At 40.2% G+C, this 18572-nt stretch overlaps 1 protein-coding gene across 42 annotated transcripts in view; it reads right to left on the bottom strand.

Annotated features, from left to right (window-relative positions):
- SH3YL1 (SH3 and SYLF domain containing 1) overlaps positions 1-18572 on the bottom strand; it is a 46144-nt gene that overhangs the window by 27026 nt on the left and 546 nt on the right. For 9 of the 42 annotated variants that reach the window (XM_063696117.1, XM_063696108.1, XM_063696105.1 and 6 more), the window contains exons 2-5: positions 16906-17025; positions 7298-7408; positions 4019-4132; positions 1825-1889 (exon numbers count right to left, since the gene is read on the bottom strand). In XM_063696117.1, the coding sequence (XP_063552187.1) occupies positions 1825-1889; positions 4019-4132; positions 7298-7408; position 16906 (291 nt within the window). In that variant the 5' untranslated portion in view covers positions 16907-17025. Of the gene's footprint in view, positions 1-1824; positions 1890-4018; positions 4133-7297; positions 7409-16905; positions 17062-17481; positions 17676-17725; positions 17932-18254; positions 18475-18572 lie in introns of those variants that run through there. The other 33 variants (XM_055378667.2, XM_063696111.1, XM_063696102.1 and 30 more) reach the window with 13 other exon arrangements.

Below are 18572 nucleotides of genomic sequence, written 5' to 3'. Positions count from 1 at the left end.
ACTGGTTTGAGAGGAGAAGATTGATTATTTATGTGTAAAGTAGTCACCCCATGGCCCAGGATGGTCTTATTTTGTCAAAAATATGAACAGCAATTCCACTGTGCAGCACACCAATCTTGAAAATTGTTAAGAAAACAATAAACTATTGAATCATCACAACTAAAAAAAAAATAAGACTGTGTATCAGTCTAAGGCCCAGCATGATGGCTCATGCCTATAATCCCAGCACTTTAGGAGGCCGAGGTGGGCGGATCACCTGAGGTCAGGAGTTTCAGACCAGCCTGACCAACATGGTAAAACCCCATCTCTACTAAAAATACAAAATTAGCTGGGTGTGGTGGTGCAGGCCTGTAGTCCCAGCTACTCGGGAGGCTGAGGCAGGAGAATCGCTTGAAACTGGGAGGTGGAGGTTGCCGTGAGCTGAGTCCACGCCATTGCACTCCTGCCTGGGCAACAAGAGCGAAACTCTATCTCAAAAAAAAAGAAAAGAAAAAGAAAAAAGAAAAAAAAATACTATGTATCAGTCTATAAAATGCTTAAAGTCTTTCTATTTCATTTACTGGATGAAGGGACTACATTTTACTTGCACTTGTTTTTCAGGGCTACTAATGTGCCCTATGGCTAAAAGTCCAAAATTTTCAAAGAATTACCATGGAAACTCTCAATTTTTGGTCTCTAATATATTGAAATTTAATACAGACATCATTTCTGAGTCTCTCATCATTTTTGAAATAAATGCTCAAAGCATGCCCCCAGCCTCACAAGGAGCCAGAGGGTTGTGGGAAGAACAGGTTGTGACTTAGCACAGTTTAGCAGCATGATCTATTGAGAGAAAAAGGCCCTTCTACAAGGAGGGCCAAGGGACTGGGTGGAGGTGGGGAAAGGGGAAGAGAGGGGAGGGAGGGAAGGGAGGAGGAAGGGGAGGGAAGCCACAGTCCCTGATGAAAATGCACTTTCCACCAGAGGGCGATATTTTTGAAAGCTTTGATTTGGTTGCACATGGTACAAAAATGCAGTCATGATAAGCAAAACTAAAATATGTTCCTTTTATACTACAAATTTATACAGCAGTGAGTAAGAAAGATTGAATAAAGATGAAAAAAGAGTTAGAAATACTTCCTCCTAATAAGGCTGAGGGAATTTACAACTATGTCAACAGGGCAAATCTACAAAGGATAGCTTAGGAAGAAATGGACTGAAATTTGAGAAGAAAATGAGTTGAGCATACCAGGAGATTCAATTTCCAGTCCCTTGCAAAACGACAGACTGAAGATGAGCATCAGCCCTAAGAGGATCCCCGTGTAGGAGGCCTCTGTGAGTGTGCACATCTGCCCGACAGACGCCAGAATCCCAGGAGCAACATTATTAACTGAAATAACGTGAAGTTCTTCTTTACTTAAAGAATGTGGAGGGATTTGAATATCATATGTTACAAAACTGGGTTTTGCCACAAATGATGATGCACTGCCCACGTAATTTCAATGCCCACTGAAGGAGAACAGTGGCTTTGCCATGAGCAGTCCATAAACTGCCAATGACAGCTGGCCAGGTGTTGGGATGTGCCTGTTATACAAATGTGCATGAGACAGAAGCAGATAAAATGGTGAATGAAAGAAATCCTACTACTAAGGAAAGAAAAGGAAAGTAAATGGGAACCATCAGATAGCTTTAGTTAGGCATTCATCGAGAAAATAAAGGAAACAATTTTTCCTAGGTGCCAATGGTAACAATAAGAACGCTAGGAAACCTCTCAGTTTTCACGGGTTGCATCTTAGGTGTCTTCAGAGGATATGGCAGTTGTATGGACGTGCACAAGCTACTTACCTCAATTCCTATTTCAAATCCTCCACCAAGGCCAGCTATCCCAATGGCTGAGGGTGCAGACCATTCTAATAAAAAAAACAAACGAACGTTATCCTAACATTAAAACACCCTCGACATGTAAATACAGGAAGGAAAAATGCTAAAATCTAAAGAGTGCTTCTATTGAAAATAATGAGACTTGGTATTTCCCCCTATTTTAAAGTGATCTTCAAAAAGAATATGTAATTTTTAAAAAGTTAAAAATATTTGAAAAGTATTAGATATTCATTATGAGTCTCATAGCCTCACAAGCCCATGTCCTCTAATCTTTCTCTACCAACATGCATAAGACCACCAACTACTGGTTCCCTAACCATTAGCCATACAGAGCACTTGGTAACTTCAACTGTCAATATTTTTATAGAACAACTTAGCTGTAGGTCTAGTCTTCAGCTAGAATTTTGTCATAGATTTAAGAGATCAGAAGGATTCAAGAGAGTTGATTATCTAACGGTAATATAATAATTGTTTCCATTGTAAATTTCTGAGGGCAAAAACTGTTTTAACACCTCTCGTGCTTAAGCAGAATAAATAGGCTATAAATTCAAGGTTATTAAAATTCTAACAAGATAAATCACATTTAGAAACTAAGTACAGTAATTCCATTTGCCATGATACGGCACATTTTAGGATTACTATATGCTTATTTTTCTTGATATAGAAACTCATGTTAAACAAGTCTAGAAAAATGTATTTTCAATTTGGTGGGGTGATGGTCTGGCCAAAGCACTTTTTGAAAATGGTTGCTACCATGCATGCTAGATACTAGAATATTGCTGGAATATATCCAGAACTATCCTACCCAGGCTTCGAGAAGTTTGGCTTACAGAAATTAGTGTCTGATAATTTTTCGTTCCCTATGTTAGGAACTGTCCCTGTGTTAAGATGGCTGGTCTTGGCCAGGATCCTGGGGAACATGTTGTGTCTTATTTGGACAGTTTTTAAATTACTCTCAGCAGAGTCAGCAGCTGCAGCTCAGGAAGAAGGGAGAGAAATGTAGGTTTTGAAACCAGTAGGAAGGTTTGCTGGGACTCTGAGAGGAGCCCAGGGCTTGGTATTGACTGTCCCTACCCTTGGTCAGCAAGTCACCCCATCAATGGAGCAGTTGGGGACCTGAGACATGCAGGGACTTTCTCACAGACTCTGAGTTCCATCTGACAATGCGCTCCCTTGGAATGTGCCTCTACTTTGTTTGGTTTTACTGCTGAGAAGTCTGCTCATGGAAATTTGGATAATGCTTGAGAAAAAGAGAATTGTTTTCTTCTCATTTTCAAAGCCACACATTGAGCTATGAAAACTGATCCACATAATAAGGAAGAGGTTTTTGTTGACTGTGGGGATACCTTGGTAAGAAATGGTGAATCTGCTGACTGCTATTTCAAGGCCATATATTCCACAAATGTATATATTGTATATTTATTGTCTGTAAGTGTCCCATGCTCTCTCAAAATAAAATAAAATTATGCTAAAAAACTGCTACTAATAGAAAAACGTGTTCACTGAACAGCAAATGTTAAATTGGTATAAAAAACATTTTAGTTAGTTTTGACACACCTGTGTCCATTTTAAATACTACTATAAATGTTAGTACTTGGGATTCATGGCAAATATTTTGATTTCATCTCTAAAGAATCAAGTAGTAGATTTCATCCCAGAAAGTAAAACTCGATGATACTGCTCTTGATATGATTCCGCCTTGGGGAAAACTCTTCAAATGTCACAGTTTTTATGATCTACCACAGAAACAGAGAAATTCACATATGGCCCCTTATTTTCATATCAATTTCCATAAAACAAAAGAAAGCAGCTACACCATGAAGTTGAGGAATAAGAATTCATATTAAACAAAAGAAATGCACATACTGCCATGTTTCAATATTTGCTCCACGGAAGAATTACAAAATGCATGCAAAACAAAGTTATATCTACCTGTCGTGTCTTCTCTAATATTTTGAGGACAGAGAGAGACGGAAAGGCTGGTTCCTGTGGCTTGTTCACTGACACCAAACTGCACGTTCAGTCGAGTAGCCCTTATTACATAAGTTTTAGTTGATATGCAGGAAACCTGTCCTACTCGCTATGCAATGTGTTCACATGAAAACAGACAGAACAAAGAATGAAGATTCTCTACTCCAGTGAACAGACGCCAACTTACTTCCATCTGGAAGGCGCGCCACTACAATCCCGCTGCCTCCTCTGGCAGTCACCAGGAACCCGGCTTTGATCACAGACAGAATTGCAAGGCCTTTAGCCTTTGCAATTACGTGAGCTGTTAACATGGAAAACAATGGGAAGGTAAGCATTTTGATCTATGTGCCTGGATAGACGAGCAAGTGTTAAACAGAGTCAGTGTACACAGAGGTTATCTCTAGGAATTCGGGGCACACAGGAGCAATGAGCAAAAGTCAGTCACTCAACAGATGGGCACGAGGCCTCTCTATTCCCATGAATGCTTTTTGTGTTTGCTATTTTTGCAGTGGTAAACACAACATCATAAATATCCTCACATCCTGTAACTGACAAAATAAATTAGATATTTGAAAGAGATTTTATTGCTATCTATTAGCAGGGCAAATATTTTGGCAATTTCAATTAATTTAGGATATAGTATACAACATAAAAGATAAAAGTTACATTTTCAAAGAAATTAAGATCCATATAGTATTAAGGAGAAACTTTAAAAATTACAAAAAGGCAGCATGAATTAGAACTTTGATCTTAAAGCCACGTAGCTAAATTAACCTTGTATTAATATAAAAATGTGGATTCAAAAACAGAAAAATTAAGTAATTTTTCAATGTTAAAACATTTTCAACTTTATAAAATGATCTGCTATAGCATTTGAGTACCACTTAACTATTAGTACACTGATAATATAATTCCATTTAAAAATATTGGTTTATTCACATGTCAGAGATGTTCATTACATAAAATGAGGGTTATTAGTATATGTATCCACTGAATATAGCGCCACACGATTCTGTGAATTTACGACACAATAACACCTCATTCAAACTAACGAGGGAAGCCTAACATATAACTTTAAGGTAGTTTAACTTATTATTATTTTTATCAAATATTCTGCCAAGGAAGTGAAGTCAGACATGGGGCTCTAGTACACAGAGCAAAAGCTTTGCAGATGACCCAAGAGAACACTAAAATTCTCATGTAATTATGCCACCATTTCAAAGTTTAAATTAAGAACCGACTCTTGGAAATAATTCATCCAACACCATGAAGTTTGCATGCAGAACATTTGTGGAGCTGTTCTTAATAAGAAAGCTACAGAAAATAAGGTTGCATCCTGGATGGCTGTCTACTAAGTGTACTTTATTTTTGTATTTTAAAAGGTTATAATTATATTGTAACAAGATTGAAAGCTGTATTATATGTTGTGCAGGTTTATTTTTACAGCCACCTGTTGGCAGAATGTCTTCCTCACATTCTGTTCTCGATGCTTCTAGAGCTGCTATTGCCCCTATTGGGAATATTAGATATTAACAAAAGCACATTTTAAAATGGACATATCCCACATGTCAATTATATTTTTACAGATTTCCACTCAAATTCAGGGACACTAACATATTAATAATCCCTGAATAATCTGCCAATTAGCTTTTGATTTATAACATAGAATGTGCCGATTATAGATTTAATTGCTAAATTAAGTTTCACTTACTTCTTAGAATCCTAACATTAGAGGAGGCCAAACACACCACTGGGAAGGTTTTAAGATCTAGATGTCTTGTTTAAATATTTTGTAGACGCAACTGTTTATCCTATGAAATAGCATCTTTGTTTTAATGTAAACATAATGCCCCCCACCAGACTCCCAGGAGAAGTGGGCCTGGATCTCTGTTGGCTGTGGAACTTCCATCGTTGCCACACCCATGCTTTGGGGCAATCTCTTACTTAGACTAACATGCAAACAGAATTTCTTTTTCTGAGCTTCACCCACTGAGAGGGGCTCCTTCAGAATACTGATACTGAAAATCTAGTTTTTCTTGTTGAGTTTTCTTTAAGCTCTAAAGCAGCGCTTCTGAAACTAGTGTGTGTGTGCACCTCACTGGGACCTTGGGAGGAATGCAGACTGATTTGTGACATCTGAGCAGATTTCTCACAAGCTCCCAGGGGATGCCAAGCTGCAGATTCAGACTATACCTGGAGCAGTAAGGCTCTACCAAGCACTGTTTCCTCAAGACAGGAGAAGTCACCAGGCCAATGCAACAACAATTAATATCATGATTAAGATTATTAAAACAACAACAAATTTTTAAAGCATTAAAGTTCTATTAAATAACTTTACATATCTGGCTTAGAAAAATTAAATTTATCTCTTTAATGCAGGACCCAGAGTCATGCACTCTGATTAACTAAGAGGGAGGCTGGTCTGTAACATTGTCCAGGCTAACTGGCATGAGACAAGTATGCTATGAACACCCTTTGGAAATAACTAGAAGTGGTGATGAACAGATAGTGGTTTTCAAAGGCTCCCCTCTGGACTGATCTTATGTGTCACTGACTACTTAAGAATTACATGAGAAACATGTTTAAAACATGCATTCCTGGACACACTGCACTAAAAGTCTGATTCAGCAGGTTTGGAGTGAGGTTTAAGAACTGTGCTTTTATGGTCTAGGGGATACTGATGCACATCTGTGTTAGGAATTACTGATTAATGTCTTAAACCGCTAGAGAATGTAAATGTCTTATGTGGAAGGAGGAAACACAAAATTAAAATTTATGTATGAGATTAGCTGGTGAGTTTGCGAGGTTAGCTTGCAGAGTTCTTAGCACGGGATGCAAAGGACAGGCGAGGCTGCAGAGAGCTCAAGTGGAGCAGGAACATGTGGTGTTTAGGGCACTGGCACCCTGGGATGGGAGGCAGGAGAAAAAGCCTATGCAAAAGGGAGAGACAGGGAGGGAAGAGGCCCTGCTGGTTTGCCTGGTCTGCAGCTGGCCCTGTCCAGACCCCTTCCACCTGGAGTAGCAAGGCCTTATGAGCACTGTTTTCTCATGACGGGAGAAGTGGCAGGAATGCAACAATAATTAATATCATTATTTTATCATTATTAAGATTATTCTTTCAATAACAAATTTTTAAAACAGAGCTCAGAGTCATGTGCTGTGATTAATTAAGAGGGAGGTTGGTCTGTAACATTGTCAAAGTTAATTGGCATTTGGATCTCCTTTGCATGAACCAAGTTATGCTGTGAACACCCTTTGGAAATAACCAGAAGTTGAAATGAACAGGTAGTGGTTTCCAAAGCATCCCTGGATCAGTCATGAGAAAAAAGGTGGTGGAACAAAAGGTGGCGGAACTACTTGTTGGCATTGATGGAGGCTTCTGCCTGAAATGGAGTGTCGAACAATGCAAAAAACAACTTAGGAAAAAGACATTTAGAGACAAACAGCACTCATCCTATTTACCTACCAGGAATGATCTTATCAGGTCCATTTCTGGAAGTTATTTCTGTGAATTCTCTTAATATTTTGGCAGCCTTTTTTGCTTCTGATTTCAAATTGGAAGGTATAGGGTTATTCACTGAAACATAAAAAAAGATATTTTAATGAAAAATTCTGCTAAATAGAAGTGAGAAATTTATTATTATTTCATTCTTCTCATATACAATTGTCAGAGGTGTTCAAACCAGAGGGACTCCATCTGGAATAGGAGCTGGGTGAAATAAGGCTGAGTCCTACTGGGCTGCATTCCCAGAAGGTTAGGCATTCCAAGTCACAGGATGAGACAGGAGGTCCGCACAAGATACAGGTCATGAAGACCTTGCTGATAAAACAGCATGCAGTAAAGGAGCTGGCCAAATCCACCAAAACCAAGACGGCAATGAACGTGACCTCTGGTCATCTTCACTGCTCATTATACACTAATTCTAATGCGTTAGCTGCCAAAAGACACTCCCACCAGCGCCATGACAGTTTACAAATGCCATGGCAACATCAGGAAGTTACCCTATATGGTCTAAAAAGGAGAGGAACTCTCAGTTCCGGGAATTGCCCACCCCTTTTCCAGAAAACTCACGAATAATCCACTCCGTGTTTAGCATATAATTGAAAAATAATTGTAAGTATCCTTAGTCGAGCAGCCCATGCCACTACTCCACCTATTGAGTAGCCCTTCTTTATTCCTTTACTTTCTTAATAAACTTGCTTTCACTTTATGGACTTGCCCTGAGTTCTTTCTAGCACCAGGTCCAAGAACCCTTTCTTGGGGTCTGGATCGGGACCCCTTCTTGGTAACACAATGAAGCATTACCACAGCATAGCCTATCAAAGGAAATGACTGGAAATCCTCATTGACAGTATCATCTCTATTTCTCCTAATAAATCAAATCTATGCTGAGAGTCAGAAACTCTAAACTCTCAGAATCTCAGAAATTATAAAATCCTTGGGCCCCAAAGGATGTTAAACAAAACCTGGCCAAACCTCCCTGTTATGTATCTTCTTCCTGCAATTAACAGACTTCAATACTAATTTAAAATAAGAATTTAAAATTTAAAAATATATTTTGTAACTATCTATAATATATAGTATAAAATTTAATATATTTTGTTGTTCTTGTCAAAAATGTTGGAAATGGCTGCCTGTAGACTTTCCGATGAGTAAAACTCTAGGAGACTTGGGAATTGAGCCTACAAGTAACGCCAGCCTTGTTGCCTGGACATTCATACACTCATCAGAGGGCTTGTCATAACAAAGCTCACATAATTCTTCCAGCTCTGAAGTATATCAGAGAAGATAGACTATTCTCTTGTCACTGGACAAGGGATCAGCAGAGCGAAGAAGCTGAATAGCTTCAGTGTAGGACCACGAGCGCCCTGAGGCTGAGAAGTTCTTGTCTCACTGTATACAATTAAGAGGCACATGCGTGACTGACTGCAGGACGCCAGGATCTGGAAGGTTGAAGGCATTCATTTCCACTGTTTCGCCTCAGTAATTTACAGAACGTAGATGAAGTACGCTAATGGAAGCTTGCTTTTGTAAAAGGAAAATAAATCTCAGGACCCCAAAATCACTGAGCCAAGGGAAAAGTCAAGCTGGGAACTCTGTGAGGCAAACCTGCCTCCCATTTTATTCCTAAAAAGATAGCTACAAAGGTAAGAAGCTACACACCTCCCTCACAATTTGATCACAAGGAAATTCCCTGTGGACAACAGATGGAACTCAGACTCATCCCTCTGCTCACGTGAGACAAATGCATATCTGATTGTTTCCTTTGCCCTGTTGTTTCACTAAGCCAGACTACAGCCTAAGTGACTATTCCTGTAAATCACAAAGGCTAATCAGAAACTCAAAAGAATGCAACTGTTTGTCTTCTATCTATTTATGATCAGGAAGCCCCCTACCCACTTCAAGTTGTCCCGCCTTTCTGGATCTAATCAATCTTACATATATTGGTTGATGTCTCATGTCTCCCTAAAATTTATAAAACCAAACTATACTCAAATCGCCTTGAGCACATGTCATCAGGACCTCCTGAGGCTGTGTCATGGGTTGTCCTTAACCTTGACAAAATAAACTTTTAAAATTAAGACCTGTGTCAGAGCTCATGTATAAACTCATGGTTTATTCTTTCGACAGATCAAACGCTGAAACAGCATAGGAGAAAAAAATCCCTTTCTTTTATTCAGCAAAATATAAATATCTCCATTAAAATGTGATATATTTTGGTGCCTGGAATGTTTGAAACATGTAATTTATCTTAAAAGTGAAAACTGGCTGGGTACTCCCAGCACTTTGGGAGGCCAAGGGAGGAGGATCACTTGAGGCCAGGAGTTCGAGACCAGCCTGGGCAACATAGTGAGACCCCCCCATCTCTACCAATAAAATGATTTAAAAAATTAGCCAGTCATGGTCCTTGCTGAAGTCCTTGCTACCCAGGAGGCTGAGGCAGGAAGATCACTTGAACTCAGGAGATCAAGGCTGCAGTGAGCTATGACTGGGCTACTGCACTCCAGCCTGGGCAACAGGGCAAAGCCCTGCCTCAAAATAAAATAAAATTTTAAAAAGTGAAAACTGACTTAGGGTCATTTTGGAGTTCTATTTTAATTTCTTTAAAAGATGTCAGTATCAGTTCTTTGTGGCTCAACACAGGAGTATTAACAAGATCCAAACCAGGAAAAAAATCCATCCCAAGAATCATCAATGGTATTAAGCCAGATAGAGGAAGGTATTTCCACAGATACTTTATGCAAAATTAAGTGTGCATGATGCATGTGTGTAGCTCTTCACTCCTTTTAAAAACAAGTGGCATCACAGCATTAGTGTATTTTGGCATGTTGCATTTTTTAATCAATGTTATCTCAGAATAGTTAAAATACTGCCTCTCAGTGTAGGCTTTTCAAATCAACTTCATGAGATACAATTTAAAAAATGAAATCTACCTGTTACCGGTATAGCTCAGTGTGCATGGACAGAGGTAGAGACCACTCCTGATCACAGCATCCGTGCCCTCTATAGTGGTCACTCCTATACCCAGCCCCTGCCTCAGGTTAGTGCCAATCTGATTTCTGTCACTAAGTATGAATTTTGTCTGTGCCAGAACTTCATATAGTCATCAGTGTGTGTTCTTTTCTGTCTAGCTTATTTTACTCACCATGAAATTACTGAGACTCAAATTGCTGCACAGATCAGCTCTTCCTTTTTGACTGCCAACTGGTATTCTAATGTGTGGACATAGCACAATTTGTCCTTCCAGTCACTGTTGATAGACAATTGGGTTGTTTCCAGCTTTTGGCTATTACAAATAAAACTGCTATAAATATTCCTTTGTAAGCCTTTTGTAAAAAAATGTTTTATGGCCGGACACGGTGGCTCACACCTGTAATCCCAGCACTTTGGGAGGCCGAGGCGGGGGGATCACCTGAGGTCAGGAGTTCAAGACCAGCCTGGCTAACATGGTGAAACCCCGTTTCTACTAAAAATACAAAAAATTAGCCGGATGTGGTGATGTGCGCCTGTAATCCCAGCTACTCAGGAGCCTGAGGCAGGAGAATCACTTGAACCTGGAAGGTGGAGGTTGCAGTGAGCTGAGATGGCGCCATTGCACTCCAGCTTGGGCAGCAAGAACGAAACTCCATCTCAAAAAATAGAAAAAGAAAAAATGCTTTATTTCTCTTGGGTAATTACCTAGGATAGGAATTGCCAGTTCATGTGGTAAATGTGTATTTAACAATGTAAGGAGCCACCTAAGAGTTCTCTAAAGTGATTACACATTTTAGGCTTCCACCAGAAACTTTTATAAGAGTTCTGGTTATTCCATATCCTCACCAACACTTGCAATGTCCAGTTTTTAAAATTTAGTTATTTTAGTGGTACATAGTGGCCTTTCATTGTGGATTTAATTTTCGTTTCTCAGATGACTAATGATGTTCAACACTTTTTCCTATTTCTGTATCTTGTAAAGTGTCTGTTTAAATCTTTTGTCCACGTCCTTTAACCACTTTTTATTATTATTATTATACTCTAAGTTAACGGAGTTGTTTTTTTTGCTTGTTAATTTGTTTAAATTTCTTATAGATTCTGAATATTAGGCCTTTGTTGGATGTATAGCTTACAAATATTTTCTTCTATTCTGTAGGTTGTTTTCTCTGTTGATAGTTTCTTTTGCTGTTCAGAAGCTCTTTAGTTTAAGTAGGTCCCATTTGTCAATTTTTGTTTTTGTTGTAATTGCTTTTGGCATCTTTATCATAAAATCTTTGCCAGCGATTATGTCCACAATGGAATTTCCTAGCTTATCTTCCAGAGTTTTTACAGCTTTAGGTTTTACATTGTTAAAACAGGCTAAATGTGACCTGAGAAGAACTCCATACTTCAATATTTGAGTCCTTGTAGATGAACTGCCGCCTAACTTAATATGTAGACAAGATTGAGAACTTAACTTAGGAGTATGCATCTGTAACAATAGCTCAGTCTTGGCCAATCCCAGCAGCCATACTTCAACCACTCATACACTGCTGAGTGTTCACATAAGGAAAATGATGAGCTGTAACCAATCTAGTTGTTTCTGCACTTCATTTCTGATTTCTGTACGTCACTTCCCCTTTTTTTGGTCTATAAATTTGTTCTGACCACGAGGCATCCCTGGAGTCTCTCTGAATCTGCTGTGATTCTGGGGGCTGCCCGACTTGCATATCATTCATTGCTCAATTAAACTCCTTAAAATTTAATTTGGCTTAAGTTTTTAACAACATTCAAGTCTTTAATCCATCTTGAATTGATTTTTTGCATATGGTATAAGGAAGGGGTCCTGTTTCAGTCTTCTGTGTATGGCTGGCCAGGTATTCCAGCACCATTTATTGAATATGGAGTCCTTTCCCCATTGCTTATTTTTGTTGACTTTGTCAAATATCAGATGATTGTTGCTGTGTAGCATGAATTCTGGGCTCTCAATTCTGTTCAATGTGTCTGTTTTTGTACCATTACCATGCTGTTTTCATTACTGTAGCTTTGTAGTATAGTTTGAAGTCAGGTAGCATGATTCCTCCAGCTGTTCTTTTTGCTTAGGATTGCCTTGGCTATTTGGGCTCTTTCTTGGTTCCATACGAATTTTAAAATAGTTTTGTTTTCTAATTCTGTGAAGAATGGTATTGGTAGTATAATAGGAATAGTATTGAATCTATAAATTGCTCTAGGCAGTATGGCAATTTTAATAATGTTGATTCTTCCTATCTTGAACAAGGAATGTTTTTCCATGTTTGTGCCATCTCTGATTTCTTTCAGCAGTGCTTTGTAATTCTTGTTGTAGAGATCTTTCACCTCCTTGGTTAGCTGTATTCTTAGGTATTTTATTCTTTTTGTGTAAAATAGGTGTTTTAAATTGTATAATCTGCCATTTCTCGATCTGTTTTTGACTGATTCTTCTTCCAGCTATGGGTTATGTTTTCCCGTTTTTACTCCTTTCTAGTAAAACAGGATTGTAGATATTACCATGTTGAGTGCCTAGATTTCATTGCTTCCCTTAAAAGTGCTAACACTTGTGTTAGCAGGCAGTGAGTTACTTGTAGATCAGCTTGATCATTTGTTGGCTTGTTGTTGTGTTCTGTTTGTGTGTCTAGAGTAGCCTTTAGAACTATTTTACCCATCAAGGTGTGTCCCTTCTGGGCTCTCTCCTGGGTGCCCTGGTTGTTTAATAAGCTGTCTCCATTGTGGCTGTTTGGAATGGCCGTCCCCAGCCTGATGCAAGCACTGTGAATAGTTCACCTCAAAGCTTCATGGCAGTTGTTCTTGCCTGCTTTGCAAATTTCACCCTACACAGCTAGCACTTAATATTCAGCAGAAGGCTCAGGGGGATCCCTCTGCAGATTTCTGGAGCTCTTTCTCTCAGCCGTCCCTCATTGCTAGTAACATGCTCTGCAAATTCCAGTTACCTCAGCCTCTTCAGACTCAATTTCTGCCTCTTCTTTTCAGCAGGAGCCTGAGCTCTGGGTGCCCCTTCCTTGTCCTGCAGTTTAGGAAGTGCTCCAGGCAGAAAACGGTCACTAATGGAGTTCACCTCCTGTTCCCCTTATCTTGTGGATCTCAGACATGTCCACCATGTGCAAAAAGTGCTCTACACACAGCTGTCCAGTTTCCTAGCTGTTTACCATGAGTGTGAGTAGCAGGAGCCACTTCGCTGCTATGGCCAGTAGCTCTCAGTGCATTTTCCATTTGTTCTTTTATGATGAGCAATGCTGACTACATTTCTCTCTCTCTATCAAAGGTTTCTCATGCACCTTGTTATTTACAGGGGGTTTCTCTCTGTTTCTTATTAATTTATACATTAAAAATTAATATTTTTTTGGAATATGAGTTAAAAACATTGACTCTCTGCTACTTGTCTTTTGAATTTGCTTTTTTTTCTGTTTTTTCTTAATGAAATCAAATCTGTCTTCTATCTTACAAGGGTCTTTTAACAAAACACAGTAATTTTGAAGTTCAAATGGGAAAATAAGCAAGAAGAGCTAGGAAAAAATACGTAATAGGAGAACAGTGACAGCCCAGCCTTGACAGAATCTGTGACACATTACAAAGCCTCAATAACTAATACATAACAGCAGATGCAAATATAGGAGAAAAATCAATTTACAAAGAAGAAAATTCAGAAATTAACCCAAATATATTTACAAATTTAGTATATAATAAAAATGACACCTCAATTCTATGTTGAAATGATGTATTGCATACTAGATAATGTTCATTTGGGGAGAAAAACAAAAATTCATTCACAGCTTTGTGTTACAGAAAGATAAACTCCAAATTCATTGAAGATTTAGAATGTCAAATATCAAATTATAAAAGAACCAGGAATTATAGAATTTTTTTTCAATTTCATAGTGGAAAAGACCCAAGTATGGCAACAAAATTTCTATATTTCTATATTTTTACATGATCAGCAATTATTTGTACAACGTACAAGTACATTGTAAAATACAGGAAAAAGTACAGATACGAAAATATGAAGGATAAAAAGCATCTATAACGTTAATACTCACCAATACTACTGTCTGCATTTTGATGTATGCTTCAATTGATTCCTATTGCTAAACATGTAGACTGATTCCACTTTTAGCTTTTATAGCCATTACTATCAGGTGGTAATTACCTTGGGAGAGATGCTCTAGATGCTCAATACGCTTTAATTACATTTGTACATATATCTAGATGCTGGATACATTTGAATTAGTTCGCTGGAGTGGAAACTTGTTCTTTCCGCTGCTGAATATTTCATCTACTTTATTTCAGAGGCAGCACAACTTGTCTGCTTACATTGATGCTGCAGCCATAGTATCTGGAGTTGATTGGGTGACCCGAGGCTGCTGTATCAGGACGACATTCCTTTTTGTGCCACAGCAGGGCTTTATAACCAAAGCTGGTCCAATACCAGCATCTGATGGGGGACTTGTATAGGAGCTGCCAGAATAACTTTTTCCAAGGCACTTCTGTTTCCACTTGCTGTGGGATTTTTGTCTCCACAAGGGGAGAGTCTGAGAGCAAAGCCTTCATAGGGGAACCTGGCAGGAGGTGGAGAGAGCACCCGGGCTCTGCAGAGCCAGACTGAAGTCACAAGCCACTCTGGACTTCTTCGTCAAATGGACCAGCAACATCTTTTTCTGTTAAAGCAATTTAGACTAGATTTTCTGATACATGCAACTGAAGCACTGTAAATAATGCATGAATCTTATCCCCTCAGAAGACTTTGTACTTTGAACTCTCTCAACCAAGCAGTATTAGAGCAGTCAAATAAGCAAATTCCTCAGTTGAGAGTTAATCTTGCAAACATCCTGCTGTAGGGAAAGGTCATGGCCTGATCTGTAAACACGGGAAGAGAGCCATTGGACTTGGGAATCAGATGCAGCCTCGCATGGCTGCAGACCGCAAGACTCATCCTAGACACAGCCTATGTCACTGTGATCCAGCTGTTGACAAGGCTGGTCACAGTGAGGACATCTTCAGTGTGTCAGCTGAACTACAGAAAATGTTACAGATTCTAATCAACTTCTGATAAAATCATGCCTGGTCATAGTTACATGCAGTGAATTTCTCCGTCAGAACAAAAAGAATATGCAAATAAAAATTTAGACATAAGCCTCAAATCCCATCCTCAGCATCAAATGATGGCTCACCCATTTTTCCTCTGCTGTACCATAAGGCATATAGAGCATGACCTGATCAGAGTGCTGATGTCCCACTCTATCATACTGATGAAGACACAGGTCATTACTAATGAAGCCTCTTAAACCTCACATCATGGTTAGCATCTGCACTCTCATAAACGTCTTAAGTCCCTTGAATCAGGCAAAATCTCTATAAATATTTAAGTTTTTTCTAAAAAAAGAGTGGCTGCCAAACCTCAAGCTAAGAAACTTTCAAATAAAGTTTTCTTTAAAACAAAAGTTAAAATGTTTGAAATTTTCATAGTAACACATTTTTTTTTTAAATTAGAAGGGCTTATAAAATACCGGAAAGACAATTTTTACTTTGGAAACCTCAAAAGCATAAATCAGCTTAAGATCTGGAAATAATTTTAGGTATTGATCACAGTTCTATAAACTCAATGCTAGAGTCACTGGGGGCAAACAGGGACATGAGAATCCTACTCGGAGTAAATTGCCACCTGAGGTGAGAAAGCTGACTACGGTTTCCAATCTAGTCGTACACGGAGGGTCAGGAATGAAAGCAAGAAGACCCAAGGGCCCCTCTCCACCACTTTCCTTACCAGAGTTCAGATTCCTAAACTTTTGCTTCCCTTATATTATTTTCTTCAATGGATTCTAATTATGAAAGGAATACTTACAGGAAAGCAAGCTTAGTAAATTTGGTTTTCCAAGTTCTTACTGATTACATATTAATCAAATTATTAAACCTTATACTTTATGTGAAATGGAGGTTAACTCATTAAACTGATAAAATTCCATCTAAGATCAAAGGAACTAGAATGCTGCTAAAGATATATTTAGAATAAACTAAAGAAATCTTAGCCAAAAGAAAGCGTATGTATCTAATCTTTAGAGAGGCTCTCAAATGTTGCTTTAAGCTACTTTTATTAACGAAACTGCATTTTGAACCCCACTGCTTGACAACTATGGCCTTTGTTTCTTAAGTTAATTCTTACCTTTCTGTGGCCTTGGTTTAACTACTTCCTTTGTTTTAAGGACACAAAGCTTGTCAGTTCTCAACATAAAAACCTGTCTCTCTGGTCAGATCATTAACTCCCTAGTCAAACTTTCAGACTACCGTCTGAACATCAAGTGCTAGCCTGAGCTTGTTTCCAGTCCCCCAACCCCAGGCTGTGGCTGGGGAAGAAAGAGGACAGAGAAAGCTTTCTCTGCTCCCTCGGGAGACAGGAAAGCCCTTTATTTATTCCTGCCCTTCCTCTTCTCCAACTGAAGAGTGTGATCTTGGTACTGAGCAGGTCCACACATGCCACACTGGTCTGATCTTTTAGAGTAAAAAATGGGATCTTCCCAGAGAAAATTTTTTTAAAAACTTCATGTGCTTAGGTCTCAGAGCAGAGAATTTTGTCTTATCATGACGCCACTCACTGGCAAATAAGCTGGTGTGCACAGGGACTTGTGAGGCTCTCAGCAGAGTCAGGGTAGCAGTTATTTCCCTTTGACTGCATCAACTTCCTATGTTTGTGTTGACATGCCAGATCCTTATTTCTGCGGAATGAGAAATCTCTTGAGAATAAAGTTTTCCTAAACAGAACAAAAGTATCAAATCACTTTTGATGAGCAAACATTATTTTAAACTTTTTTTTAACTTACAAAAGATGGGGGGTAACATTTACTAGTTTTACAGAAATTTTCTTTAAACAGAACGTTAGTGAACCAAATAACCAATTCTCCTCAAACATGATAGGATGGAGGTTATCACTTTGATCATTTTAACCTCCAACACAGTAATTTGTAAACATCAGTCGCTGCACAAGTATTTTAATAACAGGCCAGCCCACGGGAGTAAACAGCACCTTAGCCTCGAGACCTGTTCTCTCAACTGTGTGTACAGATTTTCTAAGTCGTTATGAATTCAGATATTCCCTACATCTCAATAAAAACACCTAGGAGAACAAGAAATCAGGACATGCATCTCCTGTAAGCAGAAGAGAAACCGAGCACCTGCTCTCTTGCGGGGGAGCAGCTTCGTGTCACTTTCCAACTCAGCCTCCACGGGAGCACGGGCATATTGGTTCAAATGAAGTGTAAAGGACACATCTCTGTCCACAGTGTAAACCCTATTTCCTTACGGTGGTCAACCGATTGAGACCAGTTCCACACTTCCATAAAGAAGGAAAAACTCAGCAGCCAGCGCCAAGGCCCAGCGATCAGAGAGGACCCGTGCTCGCCGCGACCCCGCGCTCACCCTGTGGCCCCGCGACCCCGGCGCCAGGTGTTGGGGGGACCGGCCCTTCCCTTCCGGGTGTGAGGGGCTGGCCCTTCTCTTCCAGGTTGGGGGACTGGCAAACTCGAACCTCGCCGGCGCCCTAGCCAAGGCCTCCTCCCCGCGCCTGCCGCGGGTTCCACGCGCATTCCAAGCGCGCGCATCCGACCCAAACTTCAGAGACGCTTCTGTGGAACAGAAGGATGGTCGCTGACACCTGGCCGTTCAAATATCAGGAAGTTAAAAATAACACGACCATCGTCAACATTCCAAACTTCGGAACAGCTTTTCTAAAAATGGAAAAGACGTTGGCTAAACTTCAATCAAAATCGCTGTGGTCAAGAAAGTCCTGGAAGCTGCTCTATCTTAACTTTGGGCGGTTTGTGGTTAACAGACGCGCGACCTAGAAACCCCAGAGGCATCGCCGGTTTTCCCGTCCTCCTCCTCCCACCACCGCCCAGCTCTTGAGAGGGGAGGGTGCTGCCGGACAGGTGGGCCCCCGGGTACTCACTGCTGCCCGCCCGGCCGCGGCGCCCCGTCCCGAGGCTGCCCAGGAAGAGGAAGGCGCGCTGCCCCGCCCCGCGGACAAGGAGGCCCCAGCGAGGGCGTACCTGCGGCAGGTGACGAAGGAGGCGGCGCAGAACACCCGCCGTGTACGTTTCGCGGGACAAAAACCACGCGCCCGCCGGGCCGCGCTCTGGCCTTCGCCCCCAGGGACTTCGGAACCGCCCCGTCCTTAAGATCGAAAAGCCCAGGGCCCCGCGGCGGCTCCAAGCACGGTGTTGGGGGTGGGGGTCTCAGGGGGCGCCCAGGCCCAAGGCCGCCCTGG

The sequence above is a fragment of the Gorilla gorilla genome, chromosome 12 (genome assembly GCF_029281585.2).
Source record: "Gorilla gorilla gorilla isolate KB3781 chromosome 12, NHGRI_mGorGor1-v2.1_pri, whole genome shotgun sequence".
Lineage (NCBI taxonomy): Eukaryota > Metazoa > Chordata > Mammalia > Primates > Hominidae > Gorilla > Gorilla gorilla.
The sequence above is the reverse complement of the archived record's forward strand: the minus strand, read 5'-3'. Positions and strand labels throughout refer to the sequence as shown.